Raw genomic sequence first — 15,256 nt, 5'->3', positions numbered from 1 at the left:
ATAATACCCATGCTAACAGGTGTGAGGTGATATCTCACTGTGGTTGTGATTTGTATTTCCCTGATGGTTAGTGATGTTGAGCATCTTTTCATTTACCTGTTGGCTGTTTTTATTCTTTGGAAAAACTTCTGTTCAGATCCTTTCACCATTTCTTAATTGGCTTTTGGGTTTTTCTAACCATTCAGTTGTATGAGTTCCTTATATATGTTGGATATTAACTCCTTGATGCATGGTTTGCAAATATTTTCTCCCATTCCATAGGTCACTTTTCATTTTGTTGTTTCCTTTGCTGTGCAGAAGCTTTTTGGTTTGTTTTTTTCTATTTCTGTCAAAAATGCCAGTGGAATTTTGATAGAGATTACATTGAATCTGTAGCTTGCTTTGGGTAGTACGGACAGTTTAACAGCATTAATTCTTCCAGTCCACGAACACAGAATGTCTTTCCATTTATCTGTGTCATTTTCAGTGTCTACTTTCAATGTCTTTTGAGTATATGGATCTTTTACCTCCTTGGTTAAATTTATTCCTAAGTATTTTATTGTTCTTTGATGCTGTCGTAAATGGGACTGTTTAGTTTCTTTTTCAGATGGTTCATTATTAGCGTATAGAAATGCAACTTATTTTTGTATGTTGATTTTATATACTGCAACTTTACTGAATTTGTTCATTAATTCTGACAGGTTTCCTGTGGAGTTTTTAGGATTTTCTATAAATAAGATCATAACATCTGCAGAGCGACAATTTTACTTCTTCCTTTCCTATTTGGATGCCTTCTGTTTCTTTTTCTTGTCTGATTGCTCTGGCTAGGACTTCCAGTACTATGTTGAATATGAGTGGTGAGAGTGGGCATCCTTGCCTTGTTCTTGATTTTAGAAGAAAAGCTTTCAGCTTCTCACTGTTGAATATGACATTAGCTACGGGCTTTATTATGTTGAAGTACATTCCTTTGGTACCTAATTAATTTTTGTCATGAGAGGATATGAAGTTTTGTCAGATGCTTTTTCTGCATCTATTGAGATAACCACATTATCCTTCATTGTGTTAATGTGGTGTATCACGTCGATTGATTTGTGCATGTTGAGCCATCCTTGCATTCCATAGATAAATCCCACTTGACCACGGTGTATGATCTTTTTAATGTGCTGTTGAATTCAGTTTGCTAGTATTTTGCTGAGGATTTTTGTGTCTGTGTTCATCAGGGATATTGGCCAGTGGGTGTTTTGGTTTTTGTCTTTTTTTTTTTTTCTCTTGTAGCATCCTTGTCTGACTTTGGTACCAGGGTAATGCTAGGCTTGTAAAATTAGTTTGGAAGTGTTCCCTTCTCTTCGATTTTTCTTGGAAGAGTTTTAAAAGGATTGGTATTAATACTTTTTTAAATGTTTGGTAAAGTTCACCAGTGATGCCATGTAGTCCTGGGCCTTTCTTTGTAGGGAGGTTTTTGGTTTTCTTTTTTAACTGATTAATTTTTCTTACTCTTTACTGGTCTGTCCATATTTTCTGTTTTTTTAACAATTCATTCTTGATTATTTGTATATTTCTAGGAGTTTATTTCTTTTAGGTTGTCCAGTTTCTTGGTGTATAATGTTGATCACAGTAGTTCTTGAGTCTTTGTGTTTTTATGGTATCCTTTGTGATGTTTTCTTTTTCATTTATGACTTTATTTATTTGAGCCTTATCTTTTTTCTTAATTAGTTTAGCTAAAGGTTTGTCAATTTTGCTTATCGTTAAAAAAAAAAACCAACAAAAACAGCTCCTAGTTTTGTTGATCTGTTCTGTTCGGGTGCGAGGGTGGTTGTGTCTAAATCCACGTTCTGTGAGGGGGTAACAGCTGAAAACTGCTCCTTCACCTTGTGACGCTCCCAGCCCAGACCTCTGTTCCAGGTCACACGGCTGGAATGCAGAGACGTTGGGATTCATCTCTGTTGTCTGGCTTCGCCCCTGCAGTGATGCCTGAGTGGCCAGGAGGGCTCGTGAAGACAGATCTGCTGGGTCCTCCCCAGCTCTGGGGGCGTGGGGGGCTGAAACGTTGCACTTCCCACAAGTTCCCAGGGGTGTTGCAGCTGTGGTCCTAGGCCCACCACCTGCAGGGTAACCACACTAGCTGTTAAAGCCAGGACGGGGTCCAGGTCCGCTGTGGAAGTGCCACCGTGGCCCTGTGAGCACCAGTGGGGCCTGGCGGGCCCCGGGTCTGGGAGAGGTATCGGCTGCTTCAGCTGCATAGGTGGGTTCTGAGGGGTGAAGGCCTCCGTCCTGCAGGCTGCCCAGGAGCCAGGACTTCCCGGCAGAGCCACGGCTCCAGGCTGAGCCCGGCACGTGCGCTACCTGCCTGCCTGCTTATGTGCCGACGTGCTCTGCGGCCACGGGAAGCGTGGCTCACTCCTGCCTTCAGGCTGACGTCCATGTGGGGAGGCGCCCTCTCTGCCCCTCAGGGCTGCTGCCAGGTGGAAGCAGTGTGTCTATGGGCCGCTGCCTGGACGGGCCCCTGTCAACTGGCCGGCTTCCTCGCCTCTTTCATCTTTCCACTTTGTCACAAGCCTGTGTGTGAAGTGGAGCCGAGAGGCAGGGGGCCCGAGACTCTGGTCTCGTTCTGTCCATGAGACCTGCAGCCTTGGGCTTTGCGGCCTCCTGTCCTGCCTGCATCCGGCTGCAGGGACGGCTTCTCCCCTGTGCCTGGGCTCCTGCGCTGGCGGGTGCTGGGCAGCAGTTCTCACTCGGAGATAAAAGTGGCCACGCGAGGTCTCAGTGCCCCCTTTGCCGGTCACATGTGGTGCGTGGGCCGGGGGCTCGCACCTGGGGTCTGGCAGGAGTGCGATGCCTCCGGACGGCCTGACGCAGCCCTGCGGTCACTGGTCCCCTCCTGCCTGCTCCGGGGTGTGCTGCCCCTGGGACGGCTGGTTCCCTTCCTTCTGTCCGCCCCCCGCAGCCCCGCCATGTGCCTGCCTACTGCACCCAGCCCGGCCAGGGCGGGACGTAACCGTGAGGGATCGTGCCTCCCCGAGGCTATTCCAGGAGGCCGTCCCTTCAGGAAGCGCCCGGCCTCGCTCACGCGAGCAGCCGTGAGGAGCGGCTGACGGTCAGTCTCTGACGCGGCCCACGGCCCCGCCAGCCCCCTGCTGCAGGCGGAGCCCCCCGTTGAAGGCTCGCCCCGCGGGGTCCCCGTCGTCACCGCCGCCTCAGGATCCTGAGTGCAGAGTGAGCACCAGGTGGGCGGCCGCCACGTCCTCGCTCTCCTCTCCCAGGTGAGGCGACGGCCCAGGGCGGCGAGGGCTCAAGCAGGGTCCCCGGGGGTACGCGACGCCCACACCCAGTGCCGGGCGTCCAAGGGGCGCGTGTGGACCGCGGCTGCCCCGGTCCTCCGACACTGGGTGCTGTCGGCCTTTAATTTCCCGCGTGACTGGGCCGTGGAGCAGCTTCGCGGGCGCGTCTTCCCTGGCGAGGCCTCCGCCCACACCCCACACGGTCTCCCTCCTGTGCTCAGTCCTGCCGCGCCCGCCGGTTCCGCCCGCGGCCCGAGGGGGCGGGGCTGGGGGCGGGGCTGTGAGCCGGCGCGGTGGGGGCCACGCCTCCCCTGTTTCCTTCCCTCAGGTCCGAGCCCTGTGCTGCCTGCGTGTCGTGGATGCCGGGAATCCACTGTTCCCGGGGTTTCGTCTGGTTTTCTGGCTGGTTCAGGAGGGAGAGTAAATCCAACGCCAGTTGCTTCATCTTGTCCCCGGAGAAGGCTTCCTGGAGCCCTGGGGGCTGCGGGGGCCTGGGTCTGGTCTCTCCCGCACGGAGGCTGTGCTCTGTTCACGTCCCCTCTGAGCCTCTCTCCAGAGCTTTGTGTGAAGGACAGGAAGTCACGTTTCAGGGCGCCCACGCTGCAGGCTTGCGGCTCATGGGTGGGGCGGCCCACTCGGCAGGGCCCGTTCCCGCCGCCCCACCCTCATCTTCTCTCCTGGAGACCCCCTGTATGGGCTCTTACGGGGGTCCTTCCCCGGCGCAGAGCCTCTCCTGGATGCTGCCACGTGCCCTGCACCCCTAGCCAGGGCACTCCCACTTCCCGGAGGAGCTGGGGTGGCAGTGCTCCCCACCGTGGGTTTGCCCTGAGGAACGTCTTGTCGCCTCCCCGTGCAGGGACTCCCCCGCGGCCAGCTGCCCTTTCCCATCCAGCCTCTTAGTCATGCCTCCGTCCTTCGGAGTCCTGCCCCTCTACCTGCTGGGCTTTGTCGTGGCTCCTCTCCGCCACCCCAGCCGAGGGCCCTCCTGCACTCTTAGGGTCTCGGCGCGGAGGCCGTCGTGGGCGTTGCTGACAGCCCTGCTGTCTGACCGTCGGCTTCCTTTATGTAGCAGAGCCACCCTCCCTTTGTCCCTAATTTGTCCTCCTGGGTGGTAGCACGGGTGTACTTTAAATGTCCTTTATCATTGAAGTATGACGCGCACACACACACAGATGCACACGTCGGAAGTGTCAGCTTGATGAATCTCACACGGATGGAGACACGAGCGTCACCAGCCCCCAGTGGTCCCCATTACCTCATACTGTAGTCCTCTGGGTAGAGGTGGCTTCTGCCGGCTCGTTGCAGCTCGACGACTGTGTCCCACCCCCGCTGTCTTGGTCCCCTCTTGAGGAGTGCTGTGGTTGGTCAGTGCCTCCTGCCTCCTGGACTGTGGCCCGGTCCCCGGCCTCTTACCAGGGGCACTAAGACTCCAGCCCGAATCTCTCTCACCTTCAGGCGGCAGGCTTGAGGCGGACTTGGCGAGTTATCATGTTCCTGCTGCCCCTCTTTCCAAACAGTGGGAATTCGGGGTCTCCCCCAGCAGCAGTGGATGTGGCAGAGATGGGAGAGCTGTGGTCGCTTCGGCCCCAGGAGGAGAAAGCCCACTGACCCACTTTCTGTCTTGTCTTGAAGGCTCAGCTGTCACAGGCCCTGGAGGAGCTGGGAGGCCAGAAACAAAGAGCCGACATGGTGAGTCTCTGAGGCACACGCCTGGTTGGTGGCCCTTGTGGCCAAAGGGAAGCCCAGGGCCTGGGTACCTTAGAGCGTCGGGACCTGCCCTGCAGGCCGTGGCCCAGGCCACACACCCACTCCCTCCACCCCTGGCACAGACTGCGGGGCTCCCCCCAGCCGGCTCTAAGGTGGGGACGGCGGTGCAGCTCCTGCTCGGGTCACAGCCACACGACACGCTGACCCCACTCTGACCCCACGGGCCCTGGAGCGTGTGCACACTGAGCACAGGGCTCTCCAGCCTCGCATGGCTACTTTGTAGCACGTTTGTTTCTCTGCTGTCGCTGTGGGCTGACTTCTGATGTCGGATCACGTCCGCCCCGCCCTCCGTGCAGCCGGGGGAGCCCTCACCTGGGCGCATGCAGACACGGCCCCGGAGCCCTGGCTGGCGCCCCCGTACCTGGAAGGTCCTTGCCACCCCCTGGGGGACAGAGGGACTCGGCTTTCTGGCATCCTGATCCTGTACAAAGCGTGAGCCGCTCTGGCGCTGGTCTGGGCGCTGAGGGGGGAAGCCCCGGGCAGAGGAGGGCCACAGTGTGGGGAGGGGGGGGCATCTGCTCACGTCATCGGGTTGCTCTGCCCGGGCCACACGCCAGCCGGGTTGGGGCCATCCGGGAAGCTGCCGTGGGCACTGGGACTGGCGGCTGGAGTTGGGCTCCCGTCTCGGTGTCGGCGCCGCCCAGCCCCGCCTCTCGTGGGCATGCACAGTGGGGATGACCGCCGGGTGGAAGAGACACATCCTTGAATTTGCTCTGTCCACCGCTGCTGCGACCCTCAGTGTCAGGGGCTGGGTGAGGAATCAGGGGTGGGGTGGGATGGGAGGATCGGGGAGTGCGGGTTCGGGGGAAGCGTGGCGGTCTGAGAGGCAGTTGTACATTGGGCTGTGGGGGCTTTTGGGCGTCCGGAGTCCCCGAGTCAAGGCCGGGAAGCACCTGGGTGTTCCCGGTGGGTAGGTACCCAGCAGGCCAAGCCCTGCCTGGCTGTTCCAGTCCCAGGCATCTGTCCTGGGGGGCAGTTCCACTCAGAGTCAGAGAAGGACATGTCCAGCAAGGGACCCTAGGTCCCGTGTGTAAGGGCAGCCGTGAGAGGAGCCCAGAGCTTCCCGGTGATGGGATTTCATCAGTGAGCCTCCGAGAGCTGTTTCCTGGGGCAGCAGGGGCACGTCTGGGCCTGCAGAAGTCCTAGAGGTGGGAAGGCAGCCTGACTGCGTGCTGGCTGAGGGAGGGGGCGCCTGGGGCAGCGAGCGCAGCTGCCTGGCCTCCAGACCCGGGGCGGGAGGGGGCGAGGGGGCTTGGGGGGAGGGTGCTTCCTTCTCGTCCACCGACTTTGCCGCCCGGGGTGGGGTGGGGTGGGGTGTCCTTGAAGCCTGATGCATCCTCTTGATGAGGTCCTGAGGACTCAGTGATCTGTGTCTCCTCTGTCGCCCCCTCGGTGCTGGCCTGAGTTGGCGTGTGCCCTCGGGCCGTGTTTCCGTGATGTGCACGAGGCAGGAGGAGGTGCGTGGGCATCTGATGCCCGAGGCCTCAAGGCTGAGAAGTGAGGATGCCTTGGAGCTGATGCCTTGGCCATGCCTCGGCCCTTCCCCGGCCCTGGGGCTTGTGGATAGGAGCTGGTGCCTCCCGGGCAAGAGGGAGGACAGACCCTGCTGCACTTGGCCACTGGCTCTGGCCCTCAGGCCAGGGTGGGCGCTGAGCTGGGGAGGCCGGGGCACCCCCGAGGGACGCGGGGCCGCAGGGCTGTGTGCCTTCCGGCCTGTGCTTTTTTTTAGTTTCAACCCGTATAGTTTCCGTCCCTTGTGTGAATCACCCAGGGGCTTTGAAATCCTGACACCTGGTCCCTCCTCTAGACCGACTAAGTTAGAACTGGTGGGGGGGGGGGGTGGGCCCGGGCAGCGGTGTCATTTCATGTCTTCCTGGGCAAGTCTATGTCAGCCAGGGTGGAGAGCCTCCGGCAGGCCTGGTGTCCCCAGACTCGGCGCAAGGCCCCTCCCCCAGGCCACTGGGGGACCTTGGGGACCGTGCTCCATGGGGAGCTTCGAATGAAACGTGCCTTGTCCCAGTGGTACTGACCCTGCAGAGGCGGGCAGCAGTGCGGGGCCTGGCCTTGCCTGAGCTGACTCGGCCATGTGCGGAGATGAGGTGCCGGCGGCCTTCGTGTGCACAAGCCAGGCGCTGTGGGCCCCTTACGCTGGTTCTTTCTTGCTTGCTTTTGGGTCTGGGCTGTAGCTGTCTCCTCAGACAGGTTTTTAATCTCCGCCTTTTTTTTTTTTTTTTTTTAAACATCTTTATTGGAGTATAAATGCTTTACAATGGTGTGTTAGTTTCTGCTTTATAACAAAGTGAATCAGCTATACATATGCATATATACCCACATCTCCTCCCTCCCACACTCCTTATCCCACCCCTCTAGGTGGTCACAGAGCACCCAGCTGATCTCTCTGTGCTGTGCGGCTGCTTCCCACTAGCTATCTATTTGACATTTGGTAGCGTATGTATGTCCATGCCACTCTCCCACTTCGTCCCAGCTTCCCCTTCCCCCTCCCCGTGTCCTCAAGTTCATTCTCTGGGTCTAATCTCTGCCTTTGATGGTCTAATCTTTAGCTTATTTCGTGTTATTTCACTTCCCTCTTCTTTTTCTGAGTTAAAGGGAAAATGAGAAATGGCGGTGCCCGGGGCCCAGGAGTGCAGGTGAGCCACACTCAGTCCAGGAGCCTGTGTGAGCCCCTGCTCTCCCTCCCGAACTGGTTCCAGGGGGGTCCTGCAGCCCCCGAGGAGATAAACGCTAGGCAGGCTGGTGCAGGGGTTGGCAGCCGGAAGCCTGACAGGTCCATAGTCAAGCCCTCAGGGAGTGAGATTACCCAGAAAATGCATGCATTTGGTTAGGGGGAGGTTTCTGCTCTCGCGTAAACCCCTGAGGGGATGGAGAAGTAAGAAATTGAAGAGGGGGACAGTGGCCCGGAGTGCACTGTGGGACCCGGGGGGGCGGGCACAGTCACCCCTCCCACCCATTCCAGTGACAGCCTTGGTGCCACTGGGGGCGTCTCTGGTGCTAGGAGGGCGGGGCTCCTCTGGGTCTGGACGGTGGCTGCTGACTGTAACCCCAGGCCCCCTGTCCAGGACAGCTGCGAACGGGGCGCCGGCTCCCGTAGCATCTCTCCACCTGCAGCTGCTGGCCTGCTGTTTGCTGGCCCAGAGTCAGTTCACTAGGCAGGAAAGGAGAGAGGAAAAAGAAAAATTTAAGCATCTTTAGCTAATTGCAGATGACAAGACAAAGGCAGTCTGACTTTTTGTTGATAATTAGCAAACATAATTAGTAAGTGTGAGCACAATTCATGTTTTTTCCTTTAAATGCAATTGCTATCACAAGGAAAGACATCCCTGGCTGTAGTTGTATCGTTGACACGCCTCACCCTAATTAGGTCAGGCCGGCCATGGCTGCAGAAAGGAGTTTTTTTTTTTTTTTTGTGGTACGTGGGCCTCTCACTGCTGTGGCCTCTCCCGTTGCGGAGCACAGGCTCCGGACGCGCAGGCTCAGCGGCCATGGCTCACGGGCCCAGCCACTCCGCGGCATGTGGGATCTTCCCGGACCGGGGCACGAACCCGTGTGCCCTGCACCGGCAGGCGGACTCTCAACCACTGCGCCACCAGGGAAGCCCAAAAGGATTTTTTTGATTCTTTTTTCTTTTAACTAAACATGCTCTTTTTTCTTTTCTTTTTTTAATTAATTTATTTATGGCTGCGTTGGGTCTTCGTTGCTGCGTGCGGGCTTTCTCTAGCTGTGGTGAGCGGGGGCTACTCTTGGTTGCCGTGCACGGGCTTCTCTTTGCAGTGGCTTCTCTTGTTGCGGAGCATGGGCTCTAGGCACACGAACTTCCGTAGTTGTGGCTCACGGGCTTCAGTAGTTGAGGCTTACAGGCTCTAGGCACGTGGGCTCAATAGTTGTGGCTCACGGGCTCAGTAGTCGTGGCTCACGGGCTCTAGGTGCAGGGGCTTCAGTAGTTGTGGCTCACAGGCTCTAGAGCGCAGGCTCAGTAACTGTGGCTCACAGGCTCAGTAGTCATGACTCACGGGCTCTAGGCACATGGGCTTCAGTAGTTGTGGCTCGCGGGCTCTAGAACGCAGGCTCAGTAGTTGTGGCGCACGGGCTTAGTTGCTCTGTGGCATGTCGGATCTTCCCAGACCAGGGTTCAAAGCCATGTCCCCTGCACTGGCAGGTGGACTCCTAACCACTGTGCCACCAGGGAAGCCCTTGACCCTAACTCTAAAGAGTGCTGCAGTACTTTATAACTTCAAGGAGCGAGGACTGGATGTTCGTCTTCTGACTCTGGGGACTTGCCCCTCACAGCCCCGCGCCGCTGTCCGCCTCCCAGGGCCCCTCCCGGAAACACTGCCCGGACAGGGAGCAGAGCACGCACGGACCGGCTGACTAGCTCCCGCCCCCCACTGCTCCCCTGCTTCGGTGCAGCTCGAAGCGGGCAGTGTGGTCGTGGCTATGCATGGTGAGGCTGCTGCGGGCCTCCTGATGACAAGCGCTTTATAGCAAGGTTCTGCCACCTGAGGACAGCCCCGCAAGGCGGGTCCAGGAACGCGCAGGCCTCCCGGGCTTTCCTTCCGCAAAAGCACCAGCAGCGCTTGCTCTGGCTCCGAGGGGCTGGAGCATGGATCGCAAGGATGGTGGCGAGACCACCTGTGGCCCTGCCAGGGGCTGTGCCCACAGCAGTGGGCCTTGCTGACACTGCATCATCATCGACGCCAGCATCGAGGGCCGGTGAATCACCAGGAGGGGGTGTGAGCCTCCATTGTTCAACGCTGGCAACCATCGCCCGTGTGCCGCCCCCCCGCCGTTGGAGGACCCGGCCTTATCACAGTCTGCCAGCTGCTTCCCGTGAATTATTAAAAGCGCCTCTGTGCGTGATGGTGACTCATTTCACGTTCTGGATCTGTCCTGCACAACTGGAGAACTTCGTCCTTGGCAGGAGTGTGGGTCAGGCTCATCGGAGGAGGTGCCCAGTGGCACCATGAGGAGTGGGCCTCCCGCAGCCCCGGGTCCCCTGCCCGGGAGCTTCTGCGCCTTCTCTTCCATCCCGGACGCCTGCCTTCCCCTCCTCAACCCCAAGAGAAACGCTGATTTCTCAGGAGCCTCGCACGGAGGCGTGAGTGCACGTGTTTGAAAAGACCCGAGGGACTTGTTGGGACGTGTTAGTTGAGCCTCTGAGGTGGGCCCCTTCTCCCACTGGCCCCGCGGAGGCCGGCTGGAGGCTGGCTGCCTCACCACGGAGGCCCTCGTGTCTCAGGACGAGGCTCCTGCCCCGGGAGGGAAGTGAGCATGCGCACGGGGCGGGGCGGCGTTAAATGCGTCTCCTGTTTGGGGCAGGTCTCAGTGTCCAGGGACGGAGCCTGTGCTGTTCCTGTGATGTGCGGCCGGCCGTGCTCCCCACCTTCCCATGTGGATGTCTTCACTTCCTCCCTGTCGGGGCCCCCCAGGCCCTTCTGCTGTCGCTGAGCACATGATGTCCTCTCACCCTTCCATGTCCTTCGTCATGCTGTTCCCACCTCCTGGAATGTTTCCCCAGTCCCGCAGAGCCTGCTTCCCCCTCAGGACGGAGCTAAGTGCTCCTTGCAGCAGTGCCTGTTGCTGCCCCGTTGTGCAGACGCGCTGTCGTCCCACCACATTCGCTCGAGTGCACTCTGACCATCAGCATCGCCAACACCGTTGTCCACGGCACAGGCGTGGTTTGGGGCCTGACACTGCAGCCACTGCAGGCTGCGTGCTGCACACGGATCATCTCAGTTCAGTCCTGCCCCCCAGGTGGTCATTGTGGAGGGAGCTGCAGCGAGCAGGCAGGTGGCCAGTGGGGCGCAGACCCTGTGAGAGCACCGTGGGCACCACGCTGCCTCTTTACGCCAGTTAACCTGTGGGGCTGGGCCTCGCCCGGCACCAGGACGTGGTGATAAAGTGTGTGCTGAGTCACTGGACACAGACGTGGAGGAATGCAGTGCGTCCCCGGGGTCTCCCAGTCTGGGCACCCAGTTTTGGGGGTTTGCCCAGTTTGCAAAGGTCTCATTAGAAAATGCGGGTGATTTAAACTTTTGCCTTGCGAGGCCCTGCCTGGCTCCTAGAGACACAGCCTGCGGAGGTGGCGGCATGACAGCTGGCCTGGGCGCGGGGTAGTGCCCGCCGTCCCTGCACGAGCACAGCTTGCAGCCGCTGTCACCGGGGCCTCCGCATGGCTTTCACACCGGACACAGCACGACCCTTTATCATTTTCCTTCTCGGCGCCTTGTCCGGTGTTCTCCCACCTTCCGTCCCGGGGGAGGTCTGGAGCGCGCTTGCCAGGTGTCAGGTGGGCCTCCTGGTGGACCCGTGCTGCGTGGACGGCTTCCCGCGGGCAGCGCCAGCTCCCTGCAGGGTCAGCTCTTCCTGTTCTCGTTCGGAGCGCTCACAGCTTCTCTCACGACCTCACCTGAGTATGGCTGTTTTCTTCTAGTAGGCCTTGCACGTTTCTTGTTAGCTTTATTCCCGGGTGTTTTATCCTTCCTGTTACTTGCATGTTGCTTTTTCACCCCGCTGCTAGGTCCGCTGCCACTGGGTGACCTGGGGTCGCGGGAAGGTGGGCACTTGAGACGTGGACACTGAAAACCCCAGAGGGTCCACCCCCCAAAACTGTAACAGCCACAGACTAGAAACTGGCTAATTTATCTGCTAAAATCATGGGCATAATTCCACGGGGGAAATCACGTACGACAGACGTCCCACCCTCACCCGGCTCTGAGCACGGGCTGTTCTTGTGGCTCGCAGCTGCCTCGCGTCTCCGCGGGGACCCTGTTCTTGTGGCTCCCAGGCACCTCGCGTCTCCGGGGGGACCCTATTCTTGTGGCTCGCAGGCACCTCGCGTCTCCGCGGGGACCCTATTCTTGTGGCTCGCAGCTGCCTCGCGTCTCCGGGGGGACCCTATTCTTGTGGCTCGCAGGCACCTCGCGTCTCCGCGGGGACCCTATTCTTGTGGCTCGCAGACGCCTCGCGTCTCCGCGGGACCCTCTCTGGCGTAGCGCTGTCTCGTCTCCCGCTTTCTTACTGTGCGGCGTTGAACGATTTGCTGCTCACCGCGCTGTTGAGTTCACAGCGTCTTCACGGCCTCCCCGCGCGTTTGCCTAGGCGTGGTTTGCTCCCGGCGTCCCTGCACCCGTGGCTGAGCCACCCTGGACCATCTCTCCAGCCCCTGGTCCCCAGGGATTTTGTGAGAGTTCTCTTTCTTAGCAAATGTGCCGACTCAAGAAATGGCCTTCTAGGGTGAAAACTCTGCAGCTGGGCTTCTTTTTTCCTGAGGTGAAGGTGTGTCCCAGCTCAGGTCAGCAGCTGGGTGAGCCATTGGTGGCTGCCTGCGGCTTGTTGCACCGGTGTGTCCTTCTAGGCTGGGATGGAAATTGACAAGGGAGGTCCATTTCAGACCCTCCCACCCTCACCAGGAAGCAGCAGCCCCTCCAGAGACCTTCCTGGGTGCTTGACAGGTCCAGAGCTGAGCAGGGCAGTGTGCTCTGACCAGGATTCCCCTCCTGGTTTTTTTTTAATTAATTTTTATTGGAGTATAGTTGCTTTACAGTGTTGTGAGGATTTCTGTTCTGCTCTCAGCATCCCGTCTTCTCTGGGAGCCCTGCCAGATGGGGGCTCTGGGGAGGAGGCAGCAGCCTGGATCCCTGGGATGAGGGCCCTGTGTGGGCACCTCTGGAAGCCCGGGCCCTCAGCCCCATCGTGACCGTCTGTGGGGCTTGACAGGGGCTGGGCTCCTGTGGTGAAACTTGTGTGCAACTCGTGTGCGTGAGCACCCTTGCTCTGGTGCTCAGCAGTGGCCGTGTTAGTTAGAGTCGCTGTCGGGGGAGGGAAGAGCACGTCCCCTGCTCCCCACACTGGCTATTGCTTTGTGGGACTGGGTACCCGCCCCCCGCCCGGGCATGAGCGGCCACCCTCTTGAATTAAACTGAAGTTCACGGTCTCTATTTAGAGGTCATGCTGTATTAGCGAGCTCTCCTTGAGGACCGCTAGCGTTGAAGTCTTATGACACGGCGAGTGAGTCTCCTCACGGAGAGGGAGGGGCCTTGTCAGCAGAGGGACGCAGGGCAGTGCAGGCGGCAGGTCCCCGCGGGGCCCGGGCTGTGCCGGAGCAGCGCTCTGCTGGGGTGACCATGCCTTCCTGAGGGCTCTGCCCAGCGCCCCGTGGACCCAGAGACTGCAGCCTGGCTGTGGGGAGCAGGCACTGGTCCCTCTCGTCCTTCCTCGTGGTTCAGTCCTCGGCCCGAGGGCGTCGTTTCTTCCGCGTATGCAGTCGGCTTTGCAGGGTCCTCAGGGGCCCCCTGCCCACCCCGTGCCGTGGCCTCTGGCTGCCTCGGCCTCCCGCACTCCTGGCTCTGCCCCTCCCCCCGGCTTGTGCTGCGTCCTGGACTCTCCTCAGACCGGGCGCCGGGTCGGCCTCGTGGTCCCTGTCTCTCTGGGATCCTGTTTGTGTTGCCCGCTGTTCAGTGCTTGTTCCAGGAGGGAGGCTCGGTGGTATCCCAGGTCCCCCGTCACGGCCAGAAGCACCGTCGCCTGGCTCTGGCGTGAGCGAGGAGGCTGGCAGGGCACAGTCACCGGCCGGCCTGGGCTCATCGCCGTGTCGTGGAGGATGTGCCTGTCGCTCTGGGCCTTGGGGGGGGCCGGGGGGGACGGTGGGCCAGGTGAAGAGGCACGGAGGGGTCTGTTTGCACAGCGGCCCGACTCCCTGTCCCGGCGTGGGGCACGGGGCGAGGCGGGGTGGGGGGCGGTTTTCCGGGGTCGAGACTGGTACTGGGGGCACCCAAAGCCTTCATGCAGCCCCTGGCAGGCAGCCCAGCCGCGGGGGGTCCTGCCCCCTCCCCAGGGCCCTTCCAGAAAGGTCTGCTCTAGCCCTGCTTTTCCCCGGCTCCCTGGAGCGCCAGGGCTTCTTCCAGAAGGTGCTGGACAGTGCGTTGCTGCTTTAGAGTCGCCCCAGCACAGAGATTCGTAAGAATCAGTTGACGAAACCAAAGTCAGTGTACCCTGGCACGTTTCCTACTTTCCCGGTTTTCACGCCTCCGCGCCTTTGCCCTCTGGGTCCGGGTCCCACTGGGTGCCCCTCCTCCTCCATCTGGAACCCCCTCCCTGCATGCCCGCTCTTACCTCTCCTGGGGCCAGCCCTTGGCATCCCAGGAGGACGTTCCATGCGTAGGTGCCTCCGCTGCCCCCGAGATAGCGGCCTGTCTCCCCCACAGGCACAGACTCGGTTCATTTCTAGTCGCATGTGGTGCCCTGTGATCCAACCCTGCTGCAGATGGAGGGTCAGGGTCGACCCAGACAATCCCTCTGAGGAGAACCAGCTCTCAAGGGCCCTCGGGTCCTCGATGGCTGTGGAGACTTGGAGTGGGCTGGAGAGGTCGCTGTGGCAGACGTCCTGAACGGCAGGAAGGCCTTTGCCTCGGCCAGTCTGGGGGGCCTTTGCAGGTGCTGCCCCCAGGGCTCTTCCTCAGGGGACGGAGTTGAGCGGGAGGGAGATTCAGGCCGTGGCGGTTTTGCTCCGTGCACGTGGCCTGGCCACCAGGCGAGGCTGGCCCGTGAGACCCAGCACCCTCTGATAGCAAACGCTTTGTCGAGTCTCCTTCCTTTCCCATCTGCACATGGTTTTACAAATGTCAGTTTTCAGTAGTGTCTACATGTAGGACAAAGAGGAAACAAAAGAAAAATAATTTATAGCAGTGTATGTTTCATTATGGAGATGAAATTCGGAAACGAGGAGAGGAGGCCTTCAGGGAGGAGGCGGCTCTAGCTGGCAGGAGTGTGGGCTGCGGTGCAGATGACCCCAGGAGACGCTCTCCTTTGGAGTGCTGTCCACCGGGAGGTAAATCTGCTGTTGAACGGGTACCGCAGCGGAGCTCTCGGCCTTCGGTCATTTAGCAGCGCCCCTCAGAAGAGGCGGTCCAATTAGGCCTTGTGTTCTTTTTCTAAAAACAAACTTCAAATGCGGACTGCTTGTCAGTGAAGTATGAAATAGGTAGTAGCAGAGCGCGGTATGGATGCGTTTCCCGTGCTCCCTTGTCTTCTTCCTGTGCCAGGAAGCAGGGCAGCCGCTAACCAGCCCTCGTGCTTCCAGCTGCAGCCGGGCCCGGCCTGAGGGGGTCCCACTCCGAGACGCGTGGGGGGCTGGGGAGGGGCGGGCCACAGTCAGCGTGTGTGTACAAGTATGGGTGTGAGTGTGATAAAGTTGAAGGCACGTTAGTTATGAGTCC

General features: G+C 59.1%; 1 protein-coding gene across 11 annotated transcripts in view; it reads left to right on the top strand.

Annotated features, from left to right (window-relative positions):
• Nucleotides 1-15,256, top strand: part of MAD1L1 (mitotic arrest deficient 1 like 1) — a 380,571-nt gene that overhangs the window by 197,823 nt on the left and 167,492 nt on the right. For 10 of the 11 annotated variants that reach the window (XM_089895520.1, XM_089895515.1, XM_089895517.1 and 7 more), the window contains one exon: nt 4,890-4,946. The exons of the other annotated variant lie outside the window; for it this stretch is intronic. In XM_089895520.1, coding sequence (XP_089751646.1) covers nt 4,890-4,946 — 57 coding nt within the window. The remainder of the gene's footprint in view (nt 1-4,889; nt 4,947-15,256) is intronic. 11 annotated transcript variants of the gene reach the window in all.

The sequence above is a fragment of the Delphinapterus leucas genome, chromosome 15, assembly GCF_059928025.1.
Source record: "Delphinapterus leucas isolate spDelLeu-1000000601 "Yukka" chromosome 15, BTC_Dleu_Yukka2, whole genome shotgun sequence".
NCBI lineage: Eukaryota > Metazoa > Chordata > Mammalia > Artiodactyla > Monodontidae > Delphinapterus > Delphinapterus leucas.
The sequence above is the reverse complement of the archived record's forward strand: the minus strand, read 5'-3'. Positions and strand labels throughout refer to the sequence as shown.